Source organism: Choloepus didactylus, chromosome 18 (genome assembly GCF_015220235.1).
Source record: "Choloepus didactylus isolate mChoDid1 chromosome 18, mChoDid1.pri, whole genome shotgun sequence".
Taxonomy (NCBI): Eukaryota; Metazoa; Chordata; class Mammalia; order Pilosa; family Megalonychidae; genus Choloepus; species Choloepus didactylus.
The window spans coordinates 8,994,944-9,021,857 of NC_051324.1; the positions used below are offsets into that span (position 1 = coordinate 8,994,944).

Below are 26,914 nucleotides of genomic sequence, written 5' to 3' on the forward strand. Positions count from 1 at the left end.
TAGCCTGATTGACACAGAATACATGCACCTGAGTGTGTGCACAAGGATTACTCTGCTCCCTCTGGAATAGGGACCAGAGACCTGTGCTGGGAGTGCATGAGCCAGGGAGGGAGAGGGGGAAGAGCCAGCAAAGGCAGCACAAGTTTCTCCTACCATGTAAGTCTCCTTTTTCTTTATTCAATGCTCGCCCAGTTACTGCAATCCTTTAACTGTCTTCGGAACTCGGAGAAAGATGGTTCTGCCTGTTTTTGCATGTTGTTTAAAACTTCCATGGAGGGGCAGAATCCTGGAGCACCTCATTCTGGCATCTTGGTCTACATTCATTTTATTCTTTTTAATCATTCACTTTTTCTTCCCTCCTTATATTAAATTAATCCCTAAGCCCCACTGACTTTTTTCTTTTAAATATTTCTGACATCTCCTTTATGATAGGTGTTTCTACTTTAGCACAACCCTTTATCTCTAGTATAATATCTTGCAGATATAAGTAATCATAACTAGTTGTGGAATTGAATAGCTGGAGAAGTTTTCTAACTGGTTTCTTGCCACTATTAGCTCATTTCCAACTATTTATTTAAACAGAAGTCAGTTTTAGCCTAGGACCTGGCCCAGATCAGGTGCTCAGTTGTTAGCAATTGCTATAATCACTATGATAAACTTCCCAAGGGAAGGAACTGCAGCCTGTTTTTTCCCTCATTCAAATAAACACTTATCAGGTTCCCTCGGTGTACAAGTAACATGTGGGAGTCCAAAGATTTTTTAAAAATGGATCATTTTCTCAAGCAAAAATTGGGACATTAGGTCAAATAGCAGTTTTCAATAATTTATACTGGGACAGTCCTAGAAAACAGGTTGGTTGTCAAAGTACATTATGGTCCCTGTTCTTTAGGAATCAGTGAGGTGAAATGTGTTTGCACGCTTAAATATTTTCTATAAACAAGTTAGCAAATAAAAATGTTGTAACAGAAGGAACACATAAAGGGCTACGGGGAATTTACCGTGAATCCTTCAAATCCCTCAACACTGTTGAATAACAGGGAGACGCTCAGTACATTTTTGAGAGAATTCTGATAAGCTTTGATGTCAGATAGGTGTGTGTCCTTTGTCCCCAGAGCATTTTGTTCCTCTAGTGTAAAACACTTCCCCAGATGTGGTGTGGCTAGCTCACCTCCTCTCAGTGTCACCTGGTCTAATATAGCAGCACTTCTCCTGTCACTCTGTCCCTTTACCTTGCTTTATTTTTCTTAGCCATCATCAACACTTGACATACTACGTTTTAGTCTTATGGCTGTCTCCCTGCACTAAAATATAAGCCCCTTGAAAACACAGACTTTGTCCATTTTGTTCACTGCTATATTCTCCAGGGCCTCCAAAAATATTTGTGGAATGCTTTATGAACCACTGAACACAAATGCAGCTGTGGTTCAGAGCACAGGCTCCACCTCTTTGTGCCTCGTTTCCTCTCGTGTGAGATGGGTGATGGCACTCGCCTCACTGCGTTCTTCTGTGGGTTAAGTGAGTCATTACAAACGAGGCATTCGGAATGCTGCACGGCACCACATAACTACTGGCGCGGTAGGCTGATGTTGCCCTTAGGGTTCCCATCCTCTCTTCCTAAACTTCTGTTATCCTAAACTTCAAAAGATCAGATTTGTGACTAGAATTAGAAACTTAAACTTAGATAATGCAGAGATTTCTTCCAAACAGCCTTAACTGTTTCTGTCCCTTTGTGACTTTGCTCAGGTCCTCCACATACGATTCCACCTGTCACATTGCCCAAGAGATTGCTGAGAAAATCCAGCAACGAAACCAGTATGAAAGAAACGGTGAAAGCACAACCAAGGTAATACCAGGAGGGAATTTGTATTGAAAATGGTTTCTTTGAGCTTTAAGTTCAGAAAACCCTGCTAGTCTGAGGCTGCCTGCGTGTTTGTGGGCATAAATGTGTGTGTTGGTGCATATAAAACCCGCCCCTTAATAGTTATTTACTCCCTAAGTCTAGAAAAAGCATGACATTTATTTAATTTTCCCTTTGTTACCTTAAAATTTTCTCACATTTTTATAGTCTCATTCAGGAGTTGGTAATCTTTTTCCCCCTTAGTGAATCTTTTAGGCTTTTGGGCCAAAAGGCAGTGTCCTCAACTCCTCAAGCATCTAACCTTGCCAGAAGGATAATAGTTGTTTTTGCATTTTACATTTAAAAATGTAAAAACCATTCTTAGCCTATGGACTTTACAAAAACAGTGGCAAGATTTGTCTGGGAGATATATTTTTAGAAAATTCTGAGTTTGTACGGGTGCCCTCAATTCATATCTGACCCCATAGGTTTCTTTCTGATCTTTTCCTTCCATCTTTGTATTTTCCTTCTCCTATGGTGAGATCCCTGGTTTCCAAAAGCATTGGTTTTTTTTTGCTCATTTGATCTGTCTTACAGTTTGCAGAAAATAGTTTCACAATTACTGTAATAGTACCCACTACAAACACTAAGTGAAGTTTGAGATTTGTCCTTTTTCTATTTTGAACTTAGAATATACCCTGTTAAGAATACGCAGTCAGATTATTCTGTTCAAGTTGTTAGAATTGATTCTTCTGTGTATTATGCTATCCTTTCTTCTGTTTGTATTCCTTTTTAGGGTTTTGTTTTTTCCCCCACCTTTTGGATTAAATATTATTTTTTGAAAAGGTAAATATTTACACTCTTCGAAAGTCAAAATTATATAGAAAGGTGCACTCAAAGTCTTGTTGTCATCCCTCTCTTTTCCACTCCTTCAGTTAGCCCCATGGGTAAGCATTTTTATTAATTTCTGCTTTATTCTTCCTGTGCAATTTTTTGAGAAATAGGCATGTATGTACGTATAGTATGTATGTTTCTATGTATGTGTGTGTCTATTCTTATTTTCCTTCCTTTTTTACACAAAAGGTAGCACACTAAATATACTCCATTGTATCTTTTTCTTTTCCTTATTAATATATCCTAGAAATTGCACCATATTAATTCATAGAGCTCTTCTTTGTTCTTTTGATTGGCTCCATAGTACCCTATTGTGTGGCTGTATCATAGTTCATTTAGCCATTCTTCTAAGGACGACCATTTAGATCTTTTCTAGTCTTTTGCTGTAATGAATAATACTGCAATAAATAACATGATATATATTATATATTTTTTCATATTTTTGGAGGTATCTTTTAAGGGTGAGCTCTTAGAACTCAGAGTTCAGGGTCACAGGGTAAAGGTGTATATAATTTTGTTGCCTGTTGTCAAAGTCCCCACCATAGGGTTTGTCACCTTTGGCACCTCCCCCCGGGGACTTGTGAGTGCCTGTTCTTCACCGCCTGGCCAACAGAGGGCGCTGATAATCTTTTGAATTTTTGCCGATCTGATAAGTGAGAAAGGATATTTCAGTGTCTTTTTAAATTTGCATTTCTCATATTATGAATTAAGTGTAGTGTGTTTTTGCATGTTTAGGGGCTATTTGTATACATATATATATATTTTTTTTCATTTTTATTGAGATTGTTCAGATACCATACAATTATCCAAAAATCCAAAGTGTACAATCACTTGCCCCTGGGTACCCTCATACAGCTGTGCATTCATCACAGTTAATTTATGTTCAATTTTTAGAAACTTTTCATTACTCCAGACAAGAAATAAAGTGAAAGATGAACAAAGAAAAAAAGAAAAGGAAACTCTAATCCTCCCCTATCCCTAACCAACCCCCCTCAATTGTTGACTCGTAGTATTGATATAGTACATTTGTTACTGTTTATGAAAAAATGTTGAAATACTACTAACTGTAGTATATAGTTTGTAATAGGTATATAGTTCTTCCCTATATGCCTCTCTATTATTAACTTCTAATTGTATTGTCATACATTTGTTCTGGTTCATGGAAGTGATTTCTAGTATTTGTACAGTTGATCATGGACATTGCCCACCATAGGATTCAGTTTCATACATTCCCATCTTTTGATCTCCAACTCTCCTTCTGGTGACATATGACTCTGAGATTCCCCTTTTCACCTCATTCACACCCCATTCGGCGCTGTTAGTTATTCTCACATCTTGCTACCAACACCCCTGTTCATTTCCAAACATTTAAGTTCATCCTAATTGAACATTCTGCTCATACTAAGCAACCACTCCCCATTCTTAAGCCTTGTCCTATATCTTGGTACCTTATATTTCATGTCTATGAGTTTACATATTATAATTCCTATCAGTGAGACCCTGCAATAATTGTCCTTATATGTCTGGCTTATTTCACTCAGTATATTGCCCTCAAGGTTTTGTGATCAGTCCATTTTTTTTTTAATATGGTTTTGTTCACTCACCGTACATTCCATCCCAAGTAAATAATTGATGGTTCTCTGCATGGTCATACATTTATGTGTCCATCACCTTCACCACTATCTATATAAGGGCATCTACATTTCTTCCACAAGGCAGGAGGGAGAGTCAAAGAAGGTAGAGAGGCAAAAGAAAGAGGAAAAACAAATGACAGTTAGGAAGCAGCAAAAGGAAAAATAACCTTAAATCAAAGTAGAATAAGGAATCAGACAATACCACCAATGTCAAGTGTCTGACATGCCTCCCCTATCCCCCCCTCTTATCTGCATTTACCTTGGTATATCACCTTTGTTACATTAAAGGAAGCATAATACAATGATTCTATTAGTTACAGTCTCTAGTTTATGCTGATTGCATCCTGCCTCCAATGCCTCCCCATTTTTAACACCTTGGAAGGTTTACATTTGCTTGTTCTCCCTCGTAAAAGAACATATTTGTACATTTTATCACAATTGTTGAATACTCTAGATTTCACCAAGTTACACAGTCCCAGTCTTTATCTTTCCTCCTTTCTTGTGGTGTCTCACATGCTCCCCACCTTCCTCTCTCAACTGTATTCATAGTTATCTTTGTTCAGTGTACTTACATTGTTGTGCTACCATCTCCCAAAATTGTGTTCCAAACCATGCACTCCTGTCTTCTATCACCCTGTAGCGCTCCCTTTAGTATTTCCTGTAGGGCAGGTGTCTTATTCACAAAGTCTCTCATTGTCTGTTTGTCAGAAAATATTTTGAGCTCTCCCTCATATTTGAAGGACAGCTTTGCTGGATATAGGATTCTTGGTTGGCGGGTTTTCTATTTCAGTATCTTAAATATATCACACCACTTCCTTCTTGCCTCCATGGTTTCTGCTGAGAGATCTGCACATAGTCTTATTAAGCTTCCTTTGTATGTAATGGATCGCTTTTCTCTTGCTGCTTTCAGGATTCTCTCTTTGTCTTTGACATTTGATAATCTGATGATTAAGTGTCTTGGCGTAGGCCTATTCATATCTCTTCTGTTTGGAGTACGCTGCGCTTCTTGGATCTGTAATTTTATGTCTTTCATAAGAGATGGGAAATTTTCATTGATTATTTCCTCTATTATTGCTTCTGCCCCCTTTCCCTTCTCTTCTCCTTCTGGGACACCAGTGATACGTACATTATTGTACTTTGTTTCATCCTTGAGTTCCCGGAGATGTTGCTCATATTTTTTCATTCTTTTCTCCATCTGCTCCTCTGTGTGTAGGCTTTCAGGTGTTTTGTTCTCCAGTTCCTGAGTGTTTTCTTCTGCCTCTTGAGATCTGCTGTTGTATGTTTCCATTGTGTCTTTCATCTCCTGTGTTGTGCCTTTCATTTCCATAGATTCTACTAGTTGTTTTTTTGAACTTTTGATTTCTGCCGTATATATGCCCAGTGTTTCCTTTATAGCCTCTATCTCTTTTGCAATATCTTCTCTAAACTTTTTGATTTGATTTAGCATTAGTTGTTTAAATTCCTGTATCTCAGTTGAAGTGTATGTTTGTTCCTTTGACTGGGCCATAACTTTGTTTTTCTTAGTGTAGGTTGTAATTTTCTGTTGTCTAGGCATGGTTTCCTTGGTTATCCAAATCAGGTTTTCCCAGACCAGAACAGGCTCAGGTCCCAGAGCAAAGAAATATTCAGTATCTGGTTTCCCTGTGGGTGTGTCTTAGAAAATTGCTCCACCCTTTGATGCCTCAGGTCACTGTGCTTTTCTGCCCAGCAGGTGACGCCTGTTAGGGTATAATTCTTGACTGGTGTGAGGAGGTATGGCCGTGTTCCCCCAGGCTCTGAGGTCTGGTTCTGAATGGAAAGGGCCCCACCCCTTTCCTCCTAGAGAAGACAGACCCCTCAGGTGGAGGTCATTAGCATTTCAATGGACTTGCTCTCTGCTTGTGCTGTCTCCACCCTTCCCCAAGTCACAGCCCTGGAAACTGAAAATGACTGGGGCTTTCTCCACTGAGCCGAAAAAGAAACAGATAGTCCCCTTCAATACCAGCCCAAGGCGACCTCCGGCTCTCCAAGGTCAGTCGTCACCCAAAGCCTCTGTCTGTTTTTTGGGGATGCGTACCTGTAGTGAGCAGTTCACACTCGCTACTTAAAACCCCAGTTGGAGCTCAGCTGAGCTGTATTTGCTTGCTGGGAGAGAGCTTCTCTCTGGCACCACGAGGCTTTGCAGCTCGGGCTATGGGGGAGGGGGTCTCCCGACCTGGTTCCGCAGGTTTTACTTACAGATTTTATGCTGTGTTCTCGGGCATTCCTCCCAATTCAGGTTGGTGTATGATGAGTGGATGGTCTCGTTTGTCCCCCCGCAGTTATTCTGGATGATTTACTAGTTGTTTCTGGTTTTTTGTAGTTGTTCCAGGGGGACTGCTTAGCTTCCACTCCTCTCTATGCTGCCATCTTGCCCCGCCTCCTGTATATATTTTTCTGTGGACTTTCTTCTTGTCTTTTGCCCATTTTTCTATTGCATTGTTGGTCTTTTTAGTTTTGACCTTTAAGAGTGCCTGATATATTATGAGATTGGGTCTTTGTGATAATTGTTATTATTTTCTCCCCTTTTATCATTAGTGGTTTGACCTTGTTTATGGTATTTTTTTCTCATGTAGAAGTTTTTTTTTTCTCCAGGAGGTTGACTGTATCAGTCTTTTATTCGTTCTTTAATTTTGGCCATAGCTAGATTTTTGCTATTTCTAGAGTATAAAGGAATTTATTCCTGTTTTTTTTTACTAAATATATGGTTTCAATTTTTTACATTTCGGTCTCTGATTCATTTAACCAATGTTTTCCTAAATTATAAATGGTTTTTCAATGTGGCTAAATTATTGCCCATGCTAGAGTAAATCTTTCTATGTGGAGTTTCTGGATGTAGATTGTATAAAATTTTAAGCCTTTGAACATATCACAGAATTACATTTCTATACCAATTCTGAATAGCTTTTAAAAATGTTTGTCCCGGAGAAACCAAGATGGCGGCTGGGTGAGACAGGGCTAAGGAACACCTCCGTGGAAAACACTAGATAAGGACCAGAGAGTGACCCAGAATACCAGTTACAGCGATGTGCCAGCTGGACGAGATCTGCTAGTTCCCAGGGGCTGTATACTTGGTGAAACTGGGAGTCTGCATTCTGAAACGAGTAAGCTGGCTGGAAGTCCCGCAGCCATGCAGCGATCGGGGAAGCCAGGGTTTGGCATCTGGAGACCAACGGGCTCTTTTAATAAAAAAAGAAAAGGGGGAAAACCCAGGAGCAGCTGCAGCTGCGATTGTGGGAAACATGCAGTAAAACACAGCAAGAGGGGGCTGGGCCAGCCTCTCGGGGTCAGGCCTGGAAGATAGCCCGCTGCAGATAACCTGGGGGCCGGGGGAACGGAGCGGAGAACCAGAAGCTGGAAGAATCCCCTCGGCTAGCAGCTCGCTCCCAGGAGGGCTGGATAAACTCCTGCCCAGGGCTGTGCCCACAGCCCAGAGCCCCGCCAGTTGTCCCGGAGCTGGGAAGGAGGAACTGTGCAAGGAAGGGGGTGTGGAGACACCCTGTTCGGCCATTTTTGCATAAGGCTGAAAGCGAGCCGGGTCGGCCCAGTGGCCCAGGGCTTCCCTTGAGGGACGGCGTGCACTGATGACGTAGCACGGCATTCCCTCGGCAGAGGTCCTGGAGGATCGCGGCTGGGCGGGGGGACCTGCTCGGAGATCCCAGGGGCACTACACCAAGTCCGGTGGTTTGTGAGACAGCGAGAGAGAGGGGCTGGGGCTGAAATGAAATGAAGGCTTGGACTCTTGGCAGCAGCCTTGAATCTCCGGGAACCGGGGGGATTTGAATATTGAGGCTATCCTTCCTCCCTGACCACCCGTACAAGCGCCCCGCTTTCAGGGCGGACAGCTCCAGCAACACACCCAGGCCGAGTTCTCTGGCTGGACCTCACAAGAATCATTTCTCCACTCATTGCGGGGACAAGGTGGAGAACTGACTTGAGAGGTATAGGTGACTGACAGACGCCATCTGCTGGTTAGTTAGAGAAAGTGTATTGTCACCAAACAGTGTTTCTGAAAAATTAGATAGGTTTTTTTTTTACAAATTAAAAGAACCCTGTTCAGCAGAGCAAATGCCAAGAGGCCAAAAACGACAGAAAATCTCAATGCATGTAATAAAACCAGACGATATCGAGAATCCAACTCCAAACACACAAATCAAGTTATCAGAAGAAACAAAGTTCCTCGCAGAATTAATCAAAGAAATACAATCAAGGAACGAAAACATAGCAAAGGATTTAAAGGACATCAAGAAGACCATGGCCCAGGATATAAGCTACATCAAGAAGACCCTAGAAGAGCATAAAGAAGACATTGCAAGAGTAAATAAAAAAATAGAAGATCTTATGAAATAAAAGAAACTGTTGGCCAAATTAAAAAGACTCTGGATATTCACAATACAAGACTAGAGGAAGCTGAAGAACATCTCAGTGTCCTAGAAGTCCACAGAACAGAAAATGAAAGAACAAAAGAAAGAATGGAGAAAAAAATAGAAAAAATCTAAATGGATCTCAGGGATACAATAGATAAAATAAACCGTCCAAACTTAAGACTCATTGGTGTCCCAGAAGGGGAAGAGAAGGGTAAAGGTCTAGAAAGAGTATTCAGAGAAATTGTTGGGAAAAACTTCCCCAACCTTCTACACAATATAAATACACAAAGCATAAATGCCCAGTGAACTCCAAATAGAATAAATCCAAATAAACCCACTCCGAGACGTATTCTGATCAGACTCTCAAATACTGAAGAGAAGGAGCAGGTCCTGAAAGCAGCAAGAGAAAAGCAATTCACCACATACAAAGGAAACAACATAAGACTAAGTTGTGACTACTCAGCGGCCACTATGGAGGCGAGAAGGCAGTGGCAGGACATATTTAAAATTCTGAGAGAGAAAAATTTTCAACCAAGAATACTTTATCCAGCAAAACTCTCCTTCAAATTTGAGGGAGAGCTTAAATTTTTCACAGACAAACAAATGCTGAGAGACTTTGCCAATAAAAGACCTGCCCTACTTCAGATTCTAAAGGGAACCCTACCAACAAAGAAACAACAGAAAGAAGATAGAGATATAGAGAATTTTAACAGAAATATAGTACCTTACATCCCAAAGCACCAGGGCACTCATTTTTCTCTAGTGATCACAGATCTTTCTCCAGAAGGGACCATAAGCTGGGACATAAAACAAGCCTCAAGAAATTAAAAAAAAAAAAAATTGAATATACTCAAAGCACATTCTCCAATCACAATGGAATACAAATAGAAGTCAATAATTTTTGAACTGTAACTCCACTATTTACTTCCTACATGATATAAATTACACAAACCCTAATGACAGATCAGTGGTTTTGAACTCAATGTAAAATATGTAATTTTAGACAACTATATAAAGGTGGGGGAATGGAGGAGTATAGGAACATAGTTTATGTGTCCTATTGAAGTGAAGGTGGTATCAAAGAAAAACAAGATTGATATGGATTTAAGAGGTTAATTTTAACCCCCACAGCAAACACAAAGAAACTATCAGAGAATATAACCATAGAGATGAAATGTAGAGTTCAGGTTAAGAGAAATGGGGGAAGGGGCAATGGGGAGTTGAGAAATGAGGGTGGAGTTGCTGTTTGAGGTGAAGGGAAATTTCTAGTAATGGATGGAGGGAAAGAGCACTGCAGCATTCTAAAGGTGATTAATCCCACTAATGGAAGGCTAGGGAGGGGGTGGAATGGGAAGATTTAGGCTGTATATATGTTTCCACAATTGAAAAAAAAAAAAGACAGTCTAAATAGATGACAATTGAATGCCAAGGATGAACTTGGATGGAATTGGAGGATAGAGGACAGGTGGCTCAAAGGGACACAGTTGAGACATAAGGAAAAGGAAATATAGAATGTAAGCTTTGTATCATTGTTGAACCTCTTGTACTTCTTAGCTGCGCTTAATGGGATTGCATAAAAGAATGTTTTTGTTCATGGGAAGTGTATATGTGAATTATAGTGTATGTTCAAGGATGTGTGCAGCTAGCTCTCATGTTCAGAAGACAGAGCAATAGATGATGGATGATAGGGAGGGAAAGAAATAGCGATGTGACAGCATGTTAAGGTTGGTGCATTGAGATATCGGCGGGGGGGGGTCAGGGTAGGATGGAATTCTTTGCATGGGGTTACTATTGTTTTTGCAACTGTTCCTATAACTTTGAATTTATTTCAAAATAAAATAAAATAAAATCTTTGTCCCTCTGTTAGCTAACTGTATCATGTTACAGTGGTTTATTGTGCATTTTTTTTTACTACTTATGCCACTGAGCATCTTTTCATATATTTATTATATACTTGTATTTCTTACCTGTATGTACCCTTAACCTAATCTTATTATTTCTTTATTTGAAAGTGTTCTTGATATATAGGTTAATCATAATAAGCCTTGATCTGGCATATTTAGCACAAATATTTTTCCTATTTTTAATTTTGAAAATAACATATTTTGACATGTACTTGTTTTTTAAATTGAATAGAATTTATTAATATTTTTATTTGTGGGTCTTTTCTGGTGGGGATAGAAGGAGAAAAAGTTATGCTTAGAAAGGCCTTTTACACCCAGGGATTATATAAATATTTTACCTAATTACCAAAATTTTCTTTTAGCCTTTTTCTGCATGTGTTTTTAAAACATGTAAATCTTTAACATTTAAAGCTTCTTTTGATGTGTTGTAGGCATCTAATTTTATTTTTTCCTATTTATTAAATTATTAACACCCCCTTCCAAATTGGAAATGTCCTATATTTCATTCACTAAAACTTTATGCAACTGCACTATTTCTACACCTTCTACACTATTTCTACACAAATAATGAAGCTGTCAGTAATTGCCAACATCATACTCTTGTAGCTTTTTATAATGACTTAATATCTGATTGTTTAAGGCCTGCTTTATTACTCATCTTCCATGGGTTTTCTATATTTTCCTTCATTTATCTTTATTTTAGAATAAGTTTGCAGGAATTCATTAGAAAAATTTAGTGCTGTGCCTCAATGAGCACCCCTTCCCCCAATAAAAGAAATGGGAACCTGAGTAGATGTGCAGTATATTTATAGAATAAATCAGGGAGACTTTACATTTTTACAGTATTGGATGTTTGCTTTTACTCATTACTTCAACAGTATTTAATGTACTTTTACAATGTACATAAAAGAAATGGGAACCTGAATAGATGTGCAGTGTATTTATAGATTAAATCAGGGAGACTTCACATTTTTACAATATTGGATGTTTCCTTTTACTCATTCCTTCAACAGTATTTAATGTACTTTTACAATGTGCCAGGCAATGTGCTACACATTTTTTAGATTTCTTTGGTATTGTTAATGAAGGTTAAAAATATTAATTAAAAAATTCTTCTCTGCTATTACTTAAATTTAGGAATGCCCTTGATTTTTTCCATTTTTTATAATTGATCACTGTACTGAATTTTTTTATTGTTCCTAATAATCTTTCAGTTGATTTTGTATAAGTTTCCCAAGTAGAATTTTATCAATCTGCAAATAATGTCACTTTCTTCTCCTTTTTTTCCAGTCTTTATATATTTCTTTAACTTGTCTTATTGCACTGGTTAGAACTTCTAGAGCAACTGTAAATAATGATGCAATTAAGGCAGTAAAAATATTACATTCTTAGTTTTCTTTGTTTTTGTTTTGTTTGTACTTAGGAATGTTTGAAGTAGTTTTCCCCATATTGTATTTATCATATGTCTATTCTGTTTATCATTAACACTATTAGCTTTATTATCACTTTTTATAACATCAAACTGCTCTTAGATTACTAGAATAAAATCTACTCAGTTATGGTATGTTGTCCTTTTTTAATGAAATTCTAATTTTGCTTTGCTAATATTTGTAAAAAGGCTTTTCAGTTATAATCCTTAAGTGAGACTGGTGTGGGGCTTCCTTTTTTCTGTTCTCTCTTAGTGCTTGTTGTCAGGTTTGTGTGAGCTTAAAAATGAATTAGTAGGTTACCAGGGGACAGGGTGGGAGTAGCGAATGAGGAGTCAATGCTTAAATTGTACAGAGATTTTATTTGGGTTGATTGTGAAGTTTTCGTAATGAGCTGTCATCAGAGCCATCCTTTTAAATTCTCTCATGAGTTCTTTTGGTCTTTAATTTTGTAGACTCTTTCATAGGGCTATTGTGTGTGTGCTCTGTTTGTTTTGCTCCTTACTCTTTGAATGAGGAGAGATCTGCTTTCCTTGGTGTTTCCCCATAAACAGTGGGTGGTTTTCTCTGGGTTCGCAGAGGAGTTAGAATGGTTAAGGGTAGACTTGTCTTACCTGCTGTCCCCTTGCTTGGAAGGTTGGTGGTGATTGTAGCGCTTGTCCGTCCCTGGGGGTCAGCCGTTTTCCCCTCGCTGAAACCCTGCAAGTCGAAGGAGGGTGCACCTGCTTCAACTAGAGTGGTATAATGGCTACTTTTAATAAAATAGCAAATCAAACCTATGATATTCTGTCTTTTTAAGGTAACTTCGCATCTCTGATTTCATCTATGGTTGAATTTGTTTCTATTACAAAAGGCACTTTTAAAAAAGAATTTAACTTTATCGAAAAATTAAAACAAACACACAAACAAACAAAAAAAAACCCACATTTCAAACAAAACAATGTGAAGGATTAAGAAAAACAAATAACCTAAAATAACTACTTTGCTTCTAACATGTTCTTACCATATGCCCCCAAAATTAATACACCATATCCAAACAAAGGAATAAGAAAAACAAATAATCTTAAATAACTACATTGCTTCCAACATGTTCCTACCATACCCCAAGAATATTGACAAACCGTAATCAAACAAAAGTATAAGATAGACCAAATAACCTAAAATAAGTACATTGAAGGTAATTTTTAATTCAAGTTTTTTTTTGCTCTTTCAAAAAAAATTAAAAAAAACACAACTTAAACACCACAAAACAGAGGAATAAGAAAAAAAATAACCTAAAATAACTATTGCTTCCAACATGTCCCTACCATACCCTAAGAAAATTAACAAACCGTAAAAAAAACAAAGGAATAATAAAAAAAACCTAAAGTAACTACATTGTTTCCAGCATGATCCTACCATACCCAAGAAAGTCTGCAAACCATAATCATTCCTGAGTATTCCCATAACATTGAGATTACCCTCAATAGCTTATCTGTTCTTATTAGATTATCGTTCTCCCTTCACTAGTTGCTGTCTATCTCTATGTCCCCTACATTCTATGATATAAAAATATTAATTTTACATATTTCACAGAGTTCACATTAGTAGTAACGTATGTGGTTCACATTAGTGGTAACATAGTGGTAACTCTTTTTTTTTTTTTTTAATTAAATTCAGTTTTACTGAAATACATTCACACACCATACAATCATCCATGGTATACAATCCACTGTCCACAGTATGATAACACAGTTATGCATTCATCACCACAATCTATCTCTGAACATTTTCCTTACATCAGAAAGAACCAGAACAAGAATAAAAAATAAAAGTGAAAAAAGAACACCCAAATCATCCCCCCATCCCACCCCATTTGTCCTTTAGTTTTTATCCCCATTTTTCTACTCATCCATACACTAGATAAAGGGGGTGTGATCCACAAGGTCTTCACAATCACACTGTCACCCCTTGTAATCTACATTATTATATAATCGTCTTCAGGAGTCCAGACTGCTGGGTTGGAGTTTGGTAGTTTCAGGTATTTACTTCTAGCTATTCCAATACATTAAAACCTAAGAGGTGTTATCTATATAGTGCATAAGAATGTCCACCAGAGTGACCTCTTGACTCCATTTGAAATCTCTCAGCCACTGAAACTATTTCATCTCATTTTGCATCCCCCTTTTGGTCAAGAAGATACTCTCAGTCCCATGATGCCGGGTCCACATTCATCCCCGGGAGTCATATTCTGCATTGCCAGGGAGATTTACACCCCTGGGAGTTGGGTCCCATGTAGGGGGGAGGGCAGCGAGTTCACCTGTCGAGATGGCTCAGTTAGAGAGAGAGAGGGCCACATCTGAGTAGCAAAGAGGTACTCAGGGGGAGACTCTTAGGCACCATTACATGCAAGTTTAGACTCTCCTTTGTGGTAATGAGCTTCATAAGGGCAAGTCCCATGCTCGAGGGCTCAGCCCATCAAACCGCCAGTCCCAATGTTTGTGACAACATCAACATCAGTCCAGGTGAGGATGTCCAGCACTTCCGCACCTTCCCCCAGATCCTCGGGGCTGGGGAGGGAGAGGCTGTAAATATATTTTTTATTATCTGCCCAAATTACTCTGGGATGTGTCACTATTTCACTCCAGCCTATACTAGCCTATCGTATCTCACTTCCTATTCAAAGGGTAACTCTTTTTTTTGGTCTGGCTTATTTCACTCAGCATTATGTCTTCAGGGTACATCCATGTTGTCATATGTTTCATGACCTCGTTCCTTCTTACTGCCATGTAGTATTCTATTGTGTGTTTATACCACGTTTTGTTTATCCACTCGTCTGTTGAAGGGCATTTGGATTGTTTCCATTTCTTGGCAATTGTGAATAATGCCACCATGAACATCAGTGTGCAAATATCTGTTTGTGTCACTGCTTTCAGATCTTCTGCTTATATACCAAGAAGTGTAATTGCTGGATTGAAGGGTAACTCGATATCTAGTTTTCTAAGGAACCACCAGTCTGTCTTCCAGAGTGGCTGTACCATTTTACAGTCCCACCAGCAATGAATAAGAGTTCCAATTTCTCCACATCCTCTCCAGCATTTGTAATTTCCTGTTTGTTTAATGGCAGCCATTCTAATTGGTGTGAGATGGTATCTCATTGTGGTCTTAATTTGCATCTCCCTAATAGCAAGTGAAGAGGAACATTTTTCATGTGTTTTTTAGCCATTGTATTTCCTCTTCAGTGAAATGTCTTTTCATATCTTTACCCATTTTATAACTGGAGTCTCTGTACTATTGTCATTGAGTTGTAGGATTTCTTTATATATGCAAGATATCAATCTTTTGTCAGATACATGGTTTCCAAATATTTTTTCCCATTGAGTTGGTTGCCTCTTCACTTTTTTGACAAATTCCTTTGAGGTACAGAAGCTTTTAATTTTGAGGAGTTCCCATTTATCTATTTTTTCTTTCATTACTTGTGCTTTGGGTGTAAGGTCTAAGAAGTGACCTCCTAATACAAGGTCTTGAAAATGATTCCCTACAACATCTTCTAGGAGTTTTATGGTGCTGTCTCTTATATTAAGGTCTGTAATCCACTTTGAGTTAATTTTTGCATAGGGTGTGAAGTTGGGGTCTTCTTTCATTCTTTTGGATATGGATATCCAGTTCTCCTAGCCCCATTTGTTGAAGAGACTATTATGTCCCAGATCAGTGGCTTTGGGGGCCTTATCAAAGATCAGTTGACTGTAGATCTGGGGGTCTATCTCCAAATTCTCAATTTGATTCCATTGATCAGTGTATCTATTTTGTGCCACTACCGTGCTGTTTTGACAACTGTGGCTTTATAGTAAGCTTCAAAGTCAGGAAGTGTAAGTCCTCCCACTTCGTTTTTCTTTTTTAGAATGTTTTTAGCAATTTAAGGCATCGTTCCCTTCCAAATAAATTTGTTAACTAGTTTTTCTAAGTCTGCAAAGTAGGTTGTTGGAATTTTGGTTGGAATTGCATTGAATCTGTAGATGAGTTTGGGTAGGATTGACATCTTAATGACATTTAGCCTTCCTATCCATGAACACAGAATATTTTTCTATCTTTTTAGGTCCCCTTCTACTTCTTTTAGTAAAGTTATGTAGTTTTCTATGTATAGGGCTTTTACACCTTTGGTTAAGTTTCTTTCTAGATACTTGATTTTTTTAGTTGCTATTGAGAATGGAATCTTTTTCTTGAGTGTCTCTTCAGTTAGGTCATTTTTGGTGTATATGAACATTACTGACTTATGTGCATTAATTTTGTATCGCACTACTTTGCTAAATTTGTTTATTAGGTCAGGTACCTATGTCGTCGATTTCTCAGGGTTTTCCAAATATGAGATCATATCATCTGCAAATAATGACAGCTTTACTTCCTCCTTTCCAATTTTGGATGCCTTTTATTTCTTTGTTTTGCTGGATTGCCCTGGCTAGCACTTCTCGCACAATGTTGAATAACAGTGGTGATAGCGGGCATCCTTGTCTTGTTCCTGATCTTAGAGGGAAGGCTTTCAGTCTCTCGCATTGAGTTCTATGCTGGCTGTGGGTTTTTCATATATGCCCTTCATCATATTGAGGAGGTTTCCTTCAATTCCTACCTTTTGAAGTGTTTTTGTCAAAAAAGGATGTTGGATTTTGTCAGATACCTTTTCAGCATCTATTGAGATGACCATTTGATTTTTCCCTTTTGATTTGTTAATGTGTTGTATTACATTGATTGATTTTCATATGTTGAGCCATCCTTGCATGCCTGGAATGAACCCCTCTTGGTCCATGGTATATGATTTTTTTAATGTGTCTTTGGATTTAATTTGCAAGTATTTTGTTGAGAGTTTTTGCATCTATATTCATGAGGGAGATTGGCCTGTAGTTTTCCTTTCTTGTAGTATCTTTTCCTGGTTTTAGTATTAGAGTGATGTTAGCTTCATAAAATGAGTTAGGTAGTGTTCCATTGTCTTCAATTTTTTTGAAAGAGTTTAAGTAAGATTGGTGTCAGTTAAAAAAGGCACTTTTATTTCTCATATTTCCAAATTCCTGAGTGAGTTCTCCTCACAACCAAAAATTTCCTTTGTGCCTTTAGAATGGTTGGATAAAATTCACACACTCCTGGAAAAATAAGTCATGGGTGGTGAACGTTCCTCTTGTACAAAGAGAACGCGTGGCCATCAGACTTCTCAGTGGGGTGTAAACACACTAGTGTGTTTGGAGAGAATGGCAGGATGGCAGTGGGATGTGCTCGCCTTTTGAAGTGTGGTTGAGAGAACTGTGGGGTTTTCGCTGGAGAAAGGAGACGTGGGGCCCACAATTGCTGATTCACAAATAGCTGGACACCTGTGGTGTTAAAGAAGGCTTACATTTTTCTTTCGTGACCCCAAGATAGAAAAACAGGACCAGGAGGTAGACGTGCAAGAGACAGAGTTAGGTTTTTGTGCAGGCAGGTTGCCCGAGGGCTACCCCTGAGGTAGGGGGCAGTTGACATCCTTGCACAGCAGGTTTACCTGTTGGTCGCATTGCAAAACAGGTTTCAGCATCAGGTGGGCAGCCAGACCAGGTAACCATTATGTTCCCTACAACCCTGAGTCCCTGCCGTTTGGAGATGAAGCGTCTCCTCCCACCCTTCCTTGATAGAATTGTAGTAACAGGGTTGACATGATCTTACTTATAGCTCATACACCTGTGTACTAGACTACTTAGGATGTGTTCTTTTCTTTTCAGCTTACCGTGACAATCAGAACTTTGTTGCAGAATCTGAAGGAAAAGATCGCCCTTTTGAAGGACTTATTGCTAAGAGCTGTGTCAACACATCAGATGTATCCATGTAAACATTCCACCTCTTCTTTAGAGTGGGAGGAAAAGGAGTATTATTTTAAGGAAGGAAGGAATCTGGGCCACCCAGGTTTTTCCACAGCTTGAGGAAGACCTGGTTTCCAAAATATTGCCTGTAATCTTGATTTCTGTTTTAAGAGCCTGTTACATGTTTTACTGTGACTATGCTGGCAAAGCAAGACATGCTGGAGGAATTAATTTATTTGGGTGTAACCTTTATAGGGCAGTAAGCTAATTGCTTTCTGTCAGTGCTACAATTATACAGAGCCCTACATGCTACGTGTCTACACTGCCTTGGAAATGGCTAGCCATTGCTGCAACAGGAAAACTTGCATTTTCAGAGGTACATTTTCTTCTTGGAGAGGCCAATAGCAGTAGAACCCATGCTTTTGTTGTTGTTGTTGTTTTCCCTGTTTCTTTAGATTAATGAGATGTGACTTGTTTGCCATATGATCCTTCCAGAGGCTCGGACATTGTCCCTATTTGGAGAGTGGGGTAGGGGGACACTTGAAGCAAGTGGTCCCTTCATCTCGAGCTTCCATCAACATTGACAGGTATTAAACCATTTCTTTTAGAATTCCATAATCAGATCAATTTAGACAAATCCCACATGTGGCTAGTTACATAAGCTAATCTTCTGAACCTGAGTTTATATTGGTTTGAAAATTGTCTTCAAACTTATCTTCTCTAATCGTTTCTTTAAATTGTTAGTAGTCTATACTAAAGATCCGAAGTTTGGTATCTCAGGAAATGGTTACTACCATTTTAAATATGGGAAAATGTTGGAAAGAGATTTTAAATATAACAATGTAAGATGTTTTTAAAAATATCTTTCCCCCACTGTAACCTCTTTATGTCACCAGGAAAGTTGGTTTGGATTAGTCACATGATTTTCCAAATACTCGATTATTAACCCACTAAGGTTTCAAAGAAAAGTTTAATTTCAATAAATAATTGGAGTCTTTAACACAATTGGAATATTCTGACACATTTGGTTGGTAACTTTACCCTCCATCAGGTATCATTTGTTACTGTGCAGCTAGCCTATTATATAGAGAGTTTTTATTTTACTAAAATCAACAAGCCTTTATATGTAGACTTCAAGTAGTTTCAGATGTGCATTGCTATTTTTTCTGCTTTCAGTTTTAAGGACTGAGAAGTCTGCACATGAGATCTATGTACAAACTCATTTTAGTGTTACCTCCAACACATTTACTAGAAAAGTACCTAAATATTGTGTCATAACAAAATATTAATAACTGTGTATTTCCTAACTTCCATTAAGGTAACTGGCTATTATTCATCTCCTAATATTTATGTGCTAAACTTACAGGGCAAGAAAGATATATAAATTAAGAATTTGTACTTTTTTCTATTTATAATTTCTACTAGTTATTAGTCATAGACAGTTTTAGATATCCACAATAGTAGCTGGCTTTGTTCTCATAAATACTTACAGTCCTGGCCATTTTTTAAAATCTCATTGACTTTGGTTTTGTGGTCATCTCAGAATTACTCCCCAAATTTGCTGAATTATGCACTAAGTATTAAAAATACTGGACAGAAGTTATTAAGTGACCTTGATGTGCATAATTAAGAATTTCCTAAGAGAAGTAAAAAACTAAACTGGAATATAACAGCTGTCTTTAAAATCCTATTTTTGTTTTCATTGTGGCTAAATAACTGAGGCTGTTTCCACTGTAACTGCTACCAATATTAAGGATGGAGCTCAGGTAATCTGCCACACAGCGCGCTCTTAAACCTTCCGTGTTTTCTGGGAAGAAAGAAGGGAAAGGAGGAGGTAACTTCTAGATTATGAAGATCACTTTTTAAAATTCTCCTTTTATATCCCCCCCTTATCCTTTCCCCTGACTTTATTCCTCTCCCAGATGTTTTAAATAATTCTATGGCAGTTGTTCTCCCAGATTTAAGAGACATCAGATAGCAACTTGTCAGTCCCCCTACTATTAGTTTGTTCTGGTGCTTCATTCCCTTTACAAAAATGGTATTGACGCCGAGTCAAACTCTGCATCTCAAGTTGCTGATGGAGTTGGCTAGAGAAGCCAGCACTCCAGCAGAGGCGTTTTTGACAGAGAAGTGGAATCTCTGAGAGCTAAAGGAACCTGCCAGGACCTCACACCTGGGAGATGCGGGAGCCAGGATTCAAACACAGGACCCTGTGGCCCCAAAGCCAGTTTCTTAAAAGCTGGATTCTACTTTAGTGGAAATGTTACCGTCGACTGTTACCTGGCATGTCCTCAGCTAGAACTCCCTATTAATTGGCACTTGCCCCAGTGCCAAGACAAATCCTATTTGTAATGCAAATCCTGAAGAACCTTTTTAATCGTCAGAAAGATTAAACAGCGTTCACTGTGGTTTATTAGGTATACTTTATAGTGTTATAATTCTTAGAAAAATTTTCTCCCATAAATAACCAGTAGAGTGACTTTTTAATCCTTTTTTTCCCCTTGAAGTATAATTAATGCTCATGACTTTTAAATGTGAATATTTGAATACCACATTCCTTTACTGAGCTGGGTAGTTGAAAGTTTATGATACTTTACTTAATGAATTTATGCCTTTCTACATCTGTGAAGTTTTTCAGAGAACACAAAGAATTGCCAAAAAAATAAGTCCTCTGAAAATGCCTTCTGACCAATTAAATTCATAGAGATTAGCCATAAGGTGTTGTTGCTCTTTCCTGGAAAAGTAGTTTTCTATTGGCAAGAATCATTGTGAAATTAAAAAAAAAGTACTATGGTTTTGAATCGGTTAGTTTGCAATCCCTAAACCAAAATCCTGCAGCCGGATAATTTAAAATTGCTGGAAAGCATTAACTTCAATTCATAGTACTTCTTTCTTGCCTTACCAGGTGGGAAAAGGTGTGTGCTATGGTAGGCTGGCTGCACATGAAATATTTCAGGTAGTATTAAATCATTCTTAGAATTGGCTTTAAGTGAAGTTTAAAGCTTTCAAAGGCAGCACCTTTCCTGCTTTAAAGGGAATTTAAAAAATCTCTTTACAAAGGGAGTTCACTATCAAAAGGTATTTTGGTGTCTTGGGAGAAAGCCTGTAGAAATAATTTTTTTAAAATCTGTAAATAACTTTTCTCTCCTTGGTATTTTGGGGGGAAAAGATAGATAAATGGGGGCTAGGAGAGATGAGGACACAGATAGGGACATGGATAGATGATAGATGGATGGATAGATAGATAATCACTATATAATAACCCAGATGAATGTAGATATGGAGAGATTAATTGAATAGATTTTTTTAAATTTAGTTTTATTGAGATTGTTCACATACCATACAATTATCCAAAGATCTGAAGTGCATAGTCAGTTGCCCATGGTACCATCATACAGCTGTGCATCCATCACAATTATTTTTTTTCCATTTTTAGAACATTTTCATTACTCCAGAGAAGAAATAAAGACAAAAAAAGAAAACTCAAATTCTCCCATACCCCTAACCACACCTGCCTCCATTATTGGCTCAGTATTGGTATAGTACATTTGTTACTATCGATGAAAGAATGTTAAAATACTACTAAGTGTAGTACCTAGTTTGCAATAGGTATTTTTTTTCCTATATACTCCTCTATTATTAACTTCTAGTTATAGTGTTATACATTTGTTCTAGTTCATGAGAGAGATTTCTAATATTTGTACAGTTAATCACAGAGATTGTCCACCACAAGATTCACTGTTTTATACATTACCATCTTTTAACTTCCAGCTTTCCTTCTGGTGACATGCGTGACTCTAAGCTTCCCCTTTCTACCACATTCACATACCATTCAGCACTGTTAATTGTTCTCACAATAATGTGCTACCATCACCTCTGTCCATTTCCAAACACTTAAGTTCAACCTAGTTGAACATTCTGCTCGTAATAAGCAACCACTCCCCATTCTTTTAACCTCGTTCTATATCCTGGTAATTTATATTTCATGTCTTTGAGTTTACATATTATAATTAGTTCATATCAGTGAGACCAAGCAATATTTGTTCTTATGTATCTGACTTATTTCACTCAATATGGTGCTCTCAGGGTTTCTTCATCAATCCTTTTTTTTTTTTAAAAGATGGTTTTGTTCACCCACCATAATTTCCGTCCTGAGTAAACAATTGATGGTTCCCTGTATAGTCATACATTTTTGTATCCACCACCATCACCACTATCTATATAAGGACATCTACATTTCTTCCATAAAGAAGGAGGAAGAGTCAAAGAAGGTAGCAAGACAAAAGAAAAAGAAAAAGAAAGAAAAGAAAAACACATGACAACTAAAAAGCAACAAAAGGAAAGATAGAATTAAACTATAGTAGAATAAAAGAGTCAGACAACATGACCAATGCCAAGAGTCCCATACCCCTCCCTTATATCCCCCTCTTATAGGCGTTTATCATTGGTATATTGCCTTTGTTACATTAAAGGAAACATAATACAATATTTCTGTTAACTATAGTCTCTAGTTTGCATTGATTGTATTTTTTCCCCAATACCACCCTATTTTTAACACCTTGCAAGGTTGACATTCATTTGTTCTCCCTCCCTCATGTAAAAACATATTAGTACATTTTATCACAATTGTTGAGCACTCTAGGTTTCACTGAGTTATACAGCCCCAGTCTTTATCTTCTTTCCTTCTGGTGTCTCACGTGCTCCTAACCTTCCTTTTTCAACCTTACTCACAGTCATCTTTGTTCAGTGTACTTACATTGCTGTGCTACCATCATCCAAAATTGTGCTCCAAATCTCTCACTCCTGTCTTTTCCTATCTGTCTGTATGCTCCCTTTAGTATTTCCTGTAGGGCAGGTATCTTGTTCACAAACTCTGTCATTGTTTGTCAGAGAATATTTCAAGCTCTCCCTCATATTTAAAGGACAGTTTTGCTGGATATAGGATTCCTGGTTGGTGGTTTTTCTCTTTCAGTATCTTAAATATATCATACCACTTCCTTCTTGTCTCCATGGTTTCTACCGAGAAATCTGCACATAGTTTTATCAAGCTTCCTTTGTATGTGATGGATTGCTTTTCTCTTGCCGCTTTCAGGATTCTCTCTTAGTCTTTGACATTTGATAATCTGATTATTATGTGTCTTGGCATAGGTCTGTTCAGATCTATTCTGTTTGGGGTATGCTGTGCTTCTTGGATCTGTAATTTTATGTCTTTCATAAGAGATGGGAAATTTTCATTGATTATTTCTTCTATTATTGCCTCTGCCACCTTTCCCTTCTCCTTCTGGGACACCCGTGACATGTACATTCATGCATTTCATGTTGTCATTCAATTCCCTGAGCTGCTGCTTGTATTTTTCCATTTTTTTCCTTGTCTGTTCTTTTGTGTGTAGGATTTCAGGTATCTTGTTCTCCAGTTCCTGAGTGTTTTCTTCTGCCTCTTGAGATCTGCTGTTGTATGTCTCCATTGTGTTTTTCATCTCTTTTCTTGTGCCTTTCATTTCCATAGATTCTGCGAGTTGTTTTTTCAAACATTCTATTCCTACCTTAAGTTTAATCAGTGTTTTTTTTATAGCCATCATCTCTTTTGTTATATCTTCCCTGAACTCATTGATTTGTTTTTTGGTTTGAAAATCTTTAATAGATTGTTTCATTGAAGTGAAACAGTATCTCAACTGTATCTTGATTGAGGTGTAAGTTTGTTCCTTTGGACCGTATCTTCATTTTTTCTAGTATAGATTGTAGTTTTCTGTTGTCTAGGCATCTGGTTTCTTTGGTTACCCCAGTCAGATTTTCCCAGACCAGCACGGGTTCAGGTCTCAGAATGGGGTTATATTCAGGGTGTATCTTAGAAGATTGACAGACTTTCCTGTGAGGTCTCCAGTCACTGTGCTTTTCCTAACCTGCCCAGCAGGTGGCGCCTGTCAGCCTGTCGCTCCCGACTGGTGTAAGGAGGTGTGGCCCCTTTAGTTTCTGTTTTGGCTGTTTTCTCCCAGGCTCTGGGGTCTGGTTCTGAAGGGAAGACCCATAGTATAGTTGGGCCCCACCTCCTTCGTCTTAGGGAAGATACACCTCCAAGGGAGTTATCATCTGTATTTGAATAGTCTCTCTGACTCTGTTATCTCCACCCCTGTCTGGGTCAGAGTGCTGCAAACTGAAAATGGCTTGTGGCTGTCTCCTCTGAGCCCCTCAGGTTGAGAGAGAGAAAAAGGAACAGAAAGCCCCCTTTTAGAGCCAGTACACAGCCCCGCAGTTTCACTCATCTGCCAGAGGTAACACCTGGTCATCTATCCCGGGATAGATGAGTCTTCTGGTTCTTTAAGGTCAGTCGTCACTAAAATCCTCTGTCTGCTTGTTGGGGGTTTGTAGCTTGTATTCAGCAGTCCACATTTGTTAATGAAAACCCCAGATGGTGCTTGGTTGAGGTATATTTGCTTGCTGGGAGAGTGCCACTCTCTGCCACAGTGAGGTTTTGCAGCTAAGCCTGTCATGGGGGTAGGGGGCTCCTGGCACATTTCTGCAGGTTTTACTTACAGATTTTATGCTGCGATCTCAGGCATTCCAACCAATCCAGGTTGGTGTACAATGTGTATACAGTCACAGTTGTCCCCCAGCAGTTATTCCAAATTATTTACTAGTTGTTCTTGGTTGTTCATTAGTTATTCCAGAGGACTAACTAAATTCCACTCCTCTCTATGTCTCCATCTTGCCCCCTCCCAACTGAATAGATTTTTGAGCTATCCTTGTGGCGCCAGTGGAAGTGAAGTGATTCTCAAACACATCACTGTTCATGAAAATGTTTTCACTGGTGCCTGGTAATATGAGAAAAATAATAACAAATTAGTGTTTCTGTCAGTATACATTGTCTGATTGATGTTTTATTGCATTGTTCTTTCTACTTTTTGATGTTAAATCTCGTTTTTTTCACTATGATAGTAAAAGTAGCTGGTAGTTGTGTTTGTTGTTGTTCTGGATATCCATTCATGGCAAAGCATGTCATTGGTAGCTGTATTAGTTAGGGTTCTCCTTGGAAACAGAATCAATGAGAGATGTCTCTGATTATCAAATTGTAAAAGTGACTCACGCAACTGCGGGAGTGCACGAGTCCAAATTCTGCAGAGCCGTCAACAAGCTGTCAACTCCAAGGAAGATGTCCGATGAACTCCTCGGGAAACGAACTGACAAGTTTGACGAACTCCTCAGGAAACGAACCAGCAACTTTGACGAACTCCTCAGGAAACGAACTGGCAACTTCGACGAGCTCCCCAGGAAATGCTTCACTGAGCAGCTGAAGAAGAAGTGAAGATTCTCTAACCAGCTTATAAGCCTCCAACTGATCACCCGGACCAAATCCAGCCAATTGCATTCTCTCACTGTGGAAGCACGCCCCTTGATGAGTCATCAGTCAGCTGCAGTCAGTTGACTGATGATCCGACAAACCAGCCCGTTGGTTTGTTAACCAGCCTCAAATATCCTCACAGCAGTCGTCAGGCCAGTGCCCACTTGACCAGACAGCTAGGCCACCTAGCCAAGTTGACACATGAACCCAACCATCACAGTCCACCCCTTGTCAACTTGGCAGTTGTACACATCTCCTAAAACCATACATTCAAAATGAACGTTACAGCTTATGTGCGGTCGCAGTTGACTCGTCTGGGGGGGGAGGTGGCGGCCGGTTACCGAATCCTAGGCTCTCAGGATTGCTTGGAGGGTGCCGGCGGCGGGGGCTCTTTCCCGGAGGCGAGGGCGAGGCGGGGGACTGGGCCCGGTCCCCGGCGTAGGCGTGCAAAGTATGGAGGGCGGCGAGAAAGGAACAGGCGGGACACGGTTCTTTTAGGGTGAAGAAGCCAAGAGAGAGAGCTTTATTAGGGGAGAGTACAAGCTTATATCGGGCGTTTAGAGGGCGGGGTAGCTGTAGAGGTTAAAGGCTTGGATTGGTTTTGAGAGGGCGCGGAGGTTGATTGAAAAGGGGCGAGAGTTGCTCCGGTAACGGTGTCTGGCAACAATGTATGCGCACTGGTGGTAATGGGAGTTGCACTGGCAACGGGGAGTGTCCGGGCAAGATAAGGGGGTGGGGAAAAGGCGGTTCCCTCCGGCAAGCCTCCCCTAACAGTGTTATTTTGGGTGAGGAAATGGGGCCTGCCTCCGGCCTCACTTTCCCAGGCCCGGGGGGCTGCGGAGGGCGCTGTCGCCCGTGCCCACCACCCTCCCCAGGGGCTGATCAGGTCCCCCAGCCCAGGCCCGCCAAGTTGAAGCACGTAATCAGTGTCCCGCATTTCCCCCTTCTTTTCTAATTAAAGGAAGAAGCTTACCGGAGAGGCCCGCTAAGGGATGAGGGAAGGGGGAGGCCGGGGAGGGGAAAAAGGGGTTGACGGTGGCTCAGCGAGGCTGGAGCTCGGCGTTGGTGTGGCGCCCGGGCGCTCGACAGGGGCCTTGCTGCTTGCGGGATGGACGAGGGTGGGGGGTATAAAGTTGGAGGTTCAGAGAAGCTGGAGCTCGAGGTTGGTGCGATGTTCAGGCGATCGAGAAGGGCCTCGCGGTCGGCGGGTTGACCGGTGGCGGTGAGGTCGCGGAGGGTTGGTTGTCATCTCGGAGTAGGGAGCGTCAGAGGTGGCGAGTCGCTGGTACTGGACTTTCGAGCGCAGGTTTCTTCGACTCTGGAGACAAAGGTGGCGAAAGGCTTACTCGGCTCCTGGAAGAGCTTGGTGAATTTATTAGGCCGACAGGCAGAGCAGTTGGCAAACGCTCGTAAGGCGATTCCCCAAAGGATAGGCCAAAAGGTGGCAGGTGCATTAATATAAGCAGATGCATTTAGAAACGCTCCCGTGCCTAGATAGGCTTCGGGGTGATGATAGACTCCAGTGGCTGCGTCTTGCTCACTTTGCTTAGCTGCTTCCGCCTGGAAGTGAGCACGCCAATCAACAAACTGGCCGGGGTTAAGGATGGAACGGGCAAGCGAGGCCCAGTCTTGGGGGAGGCAAAAGTCCATGGCGAGATCCTGCAGTATTTGGGAAGCGTATGGGCTACCTAACTCGTCC

The 26,914-nt window shown here is 39.7% G+C and overlaps 1 protein-coding gene across 5 annotated transcripts in view; it reads left to right on the forward strand.

Moving 5' to 3' along the window:
* STX8 (syntaxin 8) overlaps positions 1-26,914 on the forward strand; it is a 295,182-nt gene that overhangs the window by 4,788 nt on the left and 263,480 nt on the right. For 3 of the 5 annotated variants that reach the window (XM_037807925.1, XM_037807923.1, XM_037807921.1), the window contains exons 2-3: positions 1,744-1,843; positions 17,802-17,896. In XM_037807925.1, the coding sequence (XP_037663853.1) occupies positions 1,744-1,843; positions 17,802-17,896 (195 nt within the window). The remainder of the gene's footprint in view (positions 1-1,743; positions 1,844-17,801; positions 17,897-26,914) is intronic. The other 2 variants (XM_037807922.1, XM_037807924.1) reach the window with 1 other exon arrangement.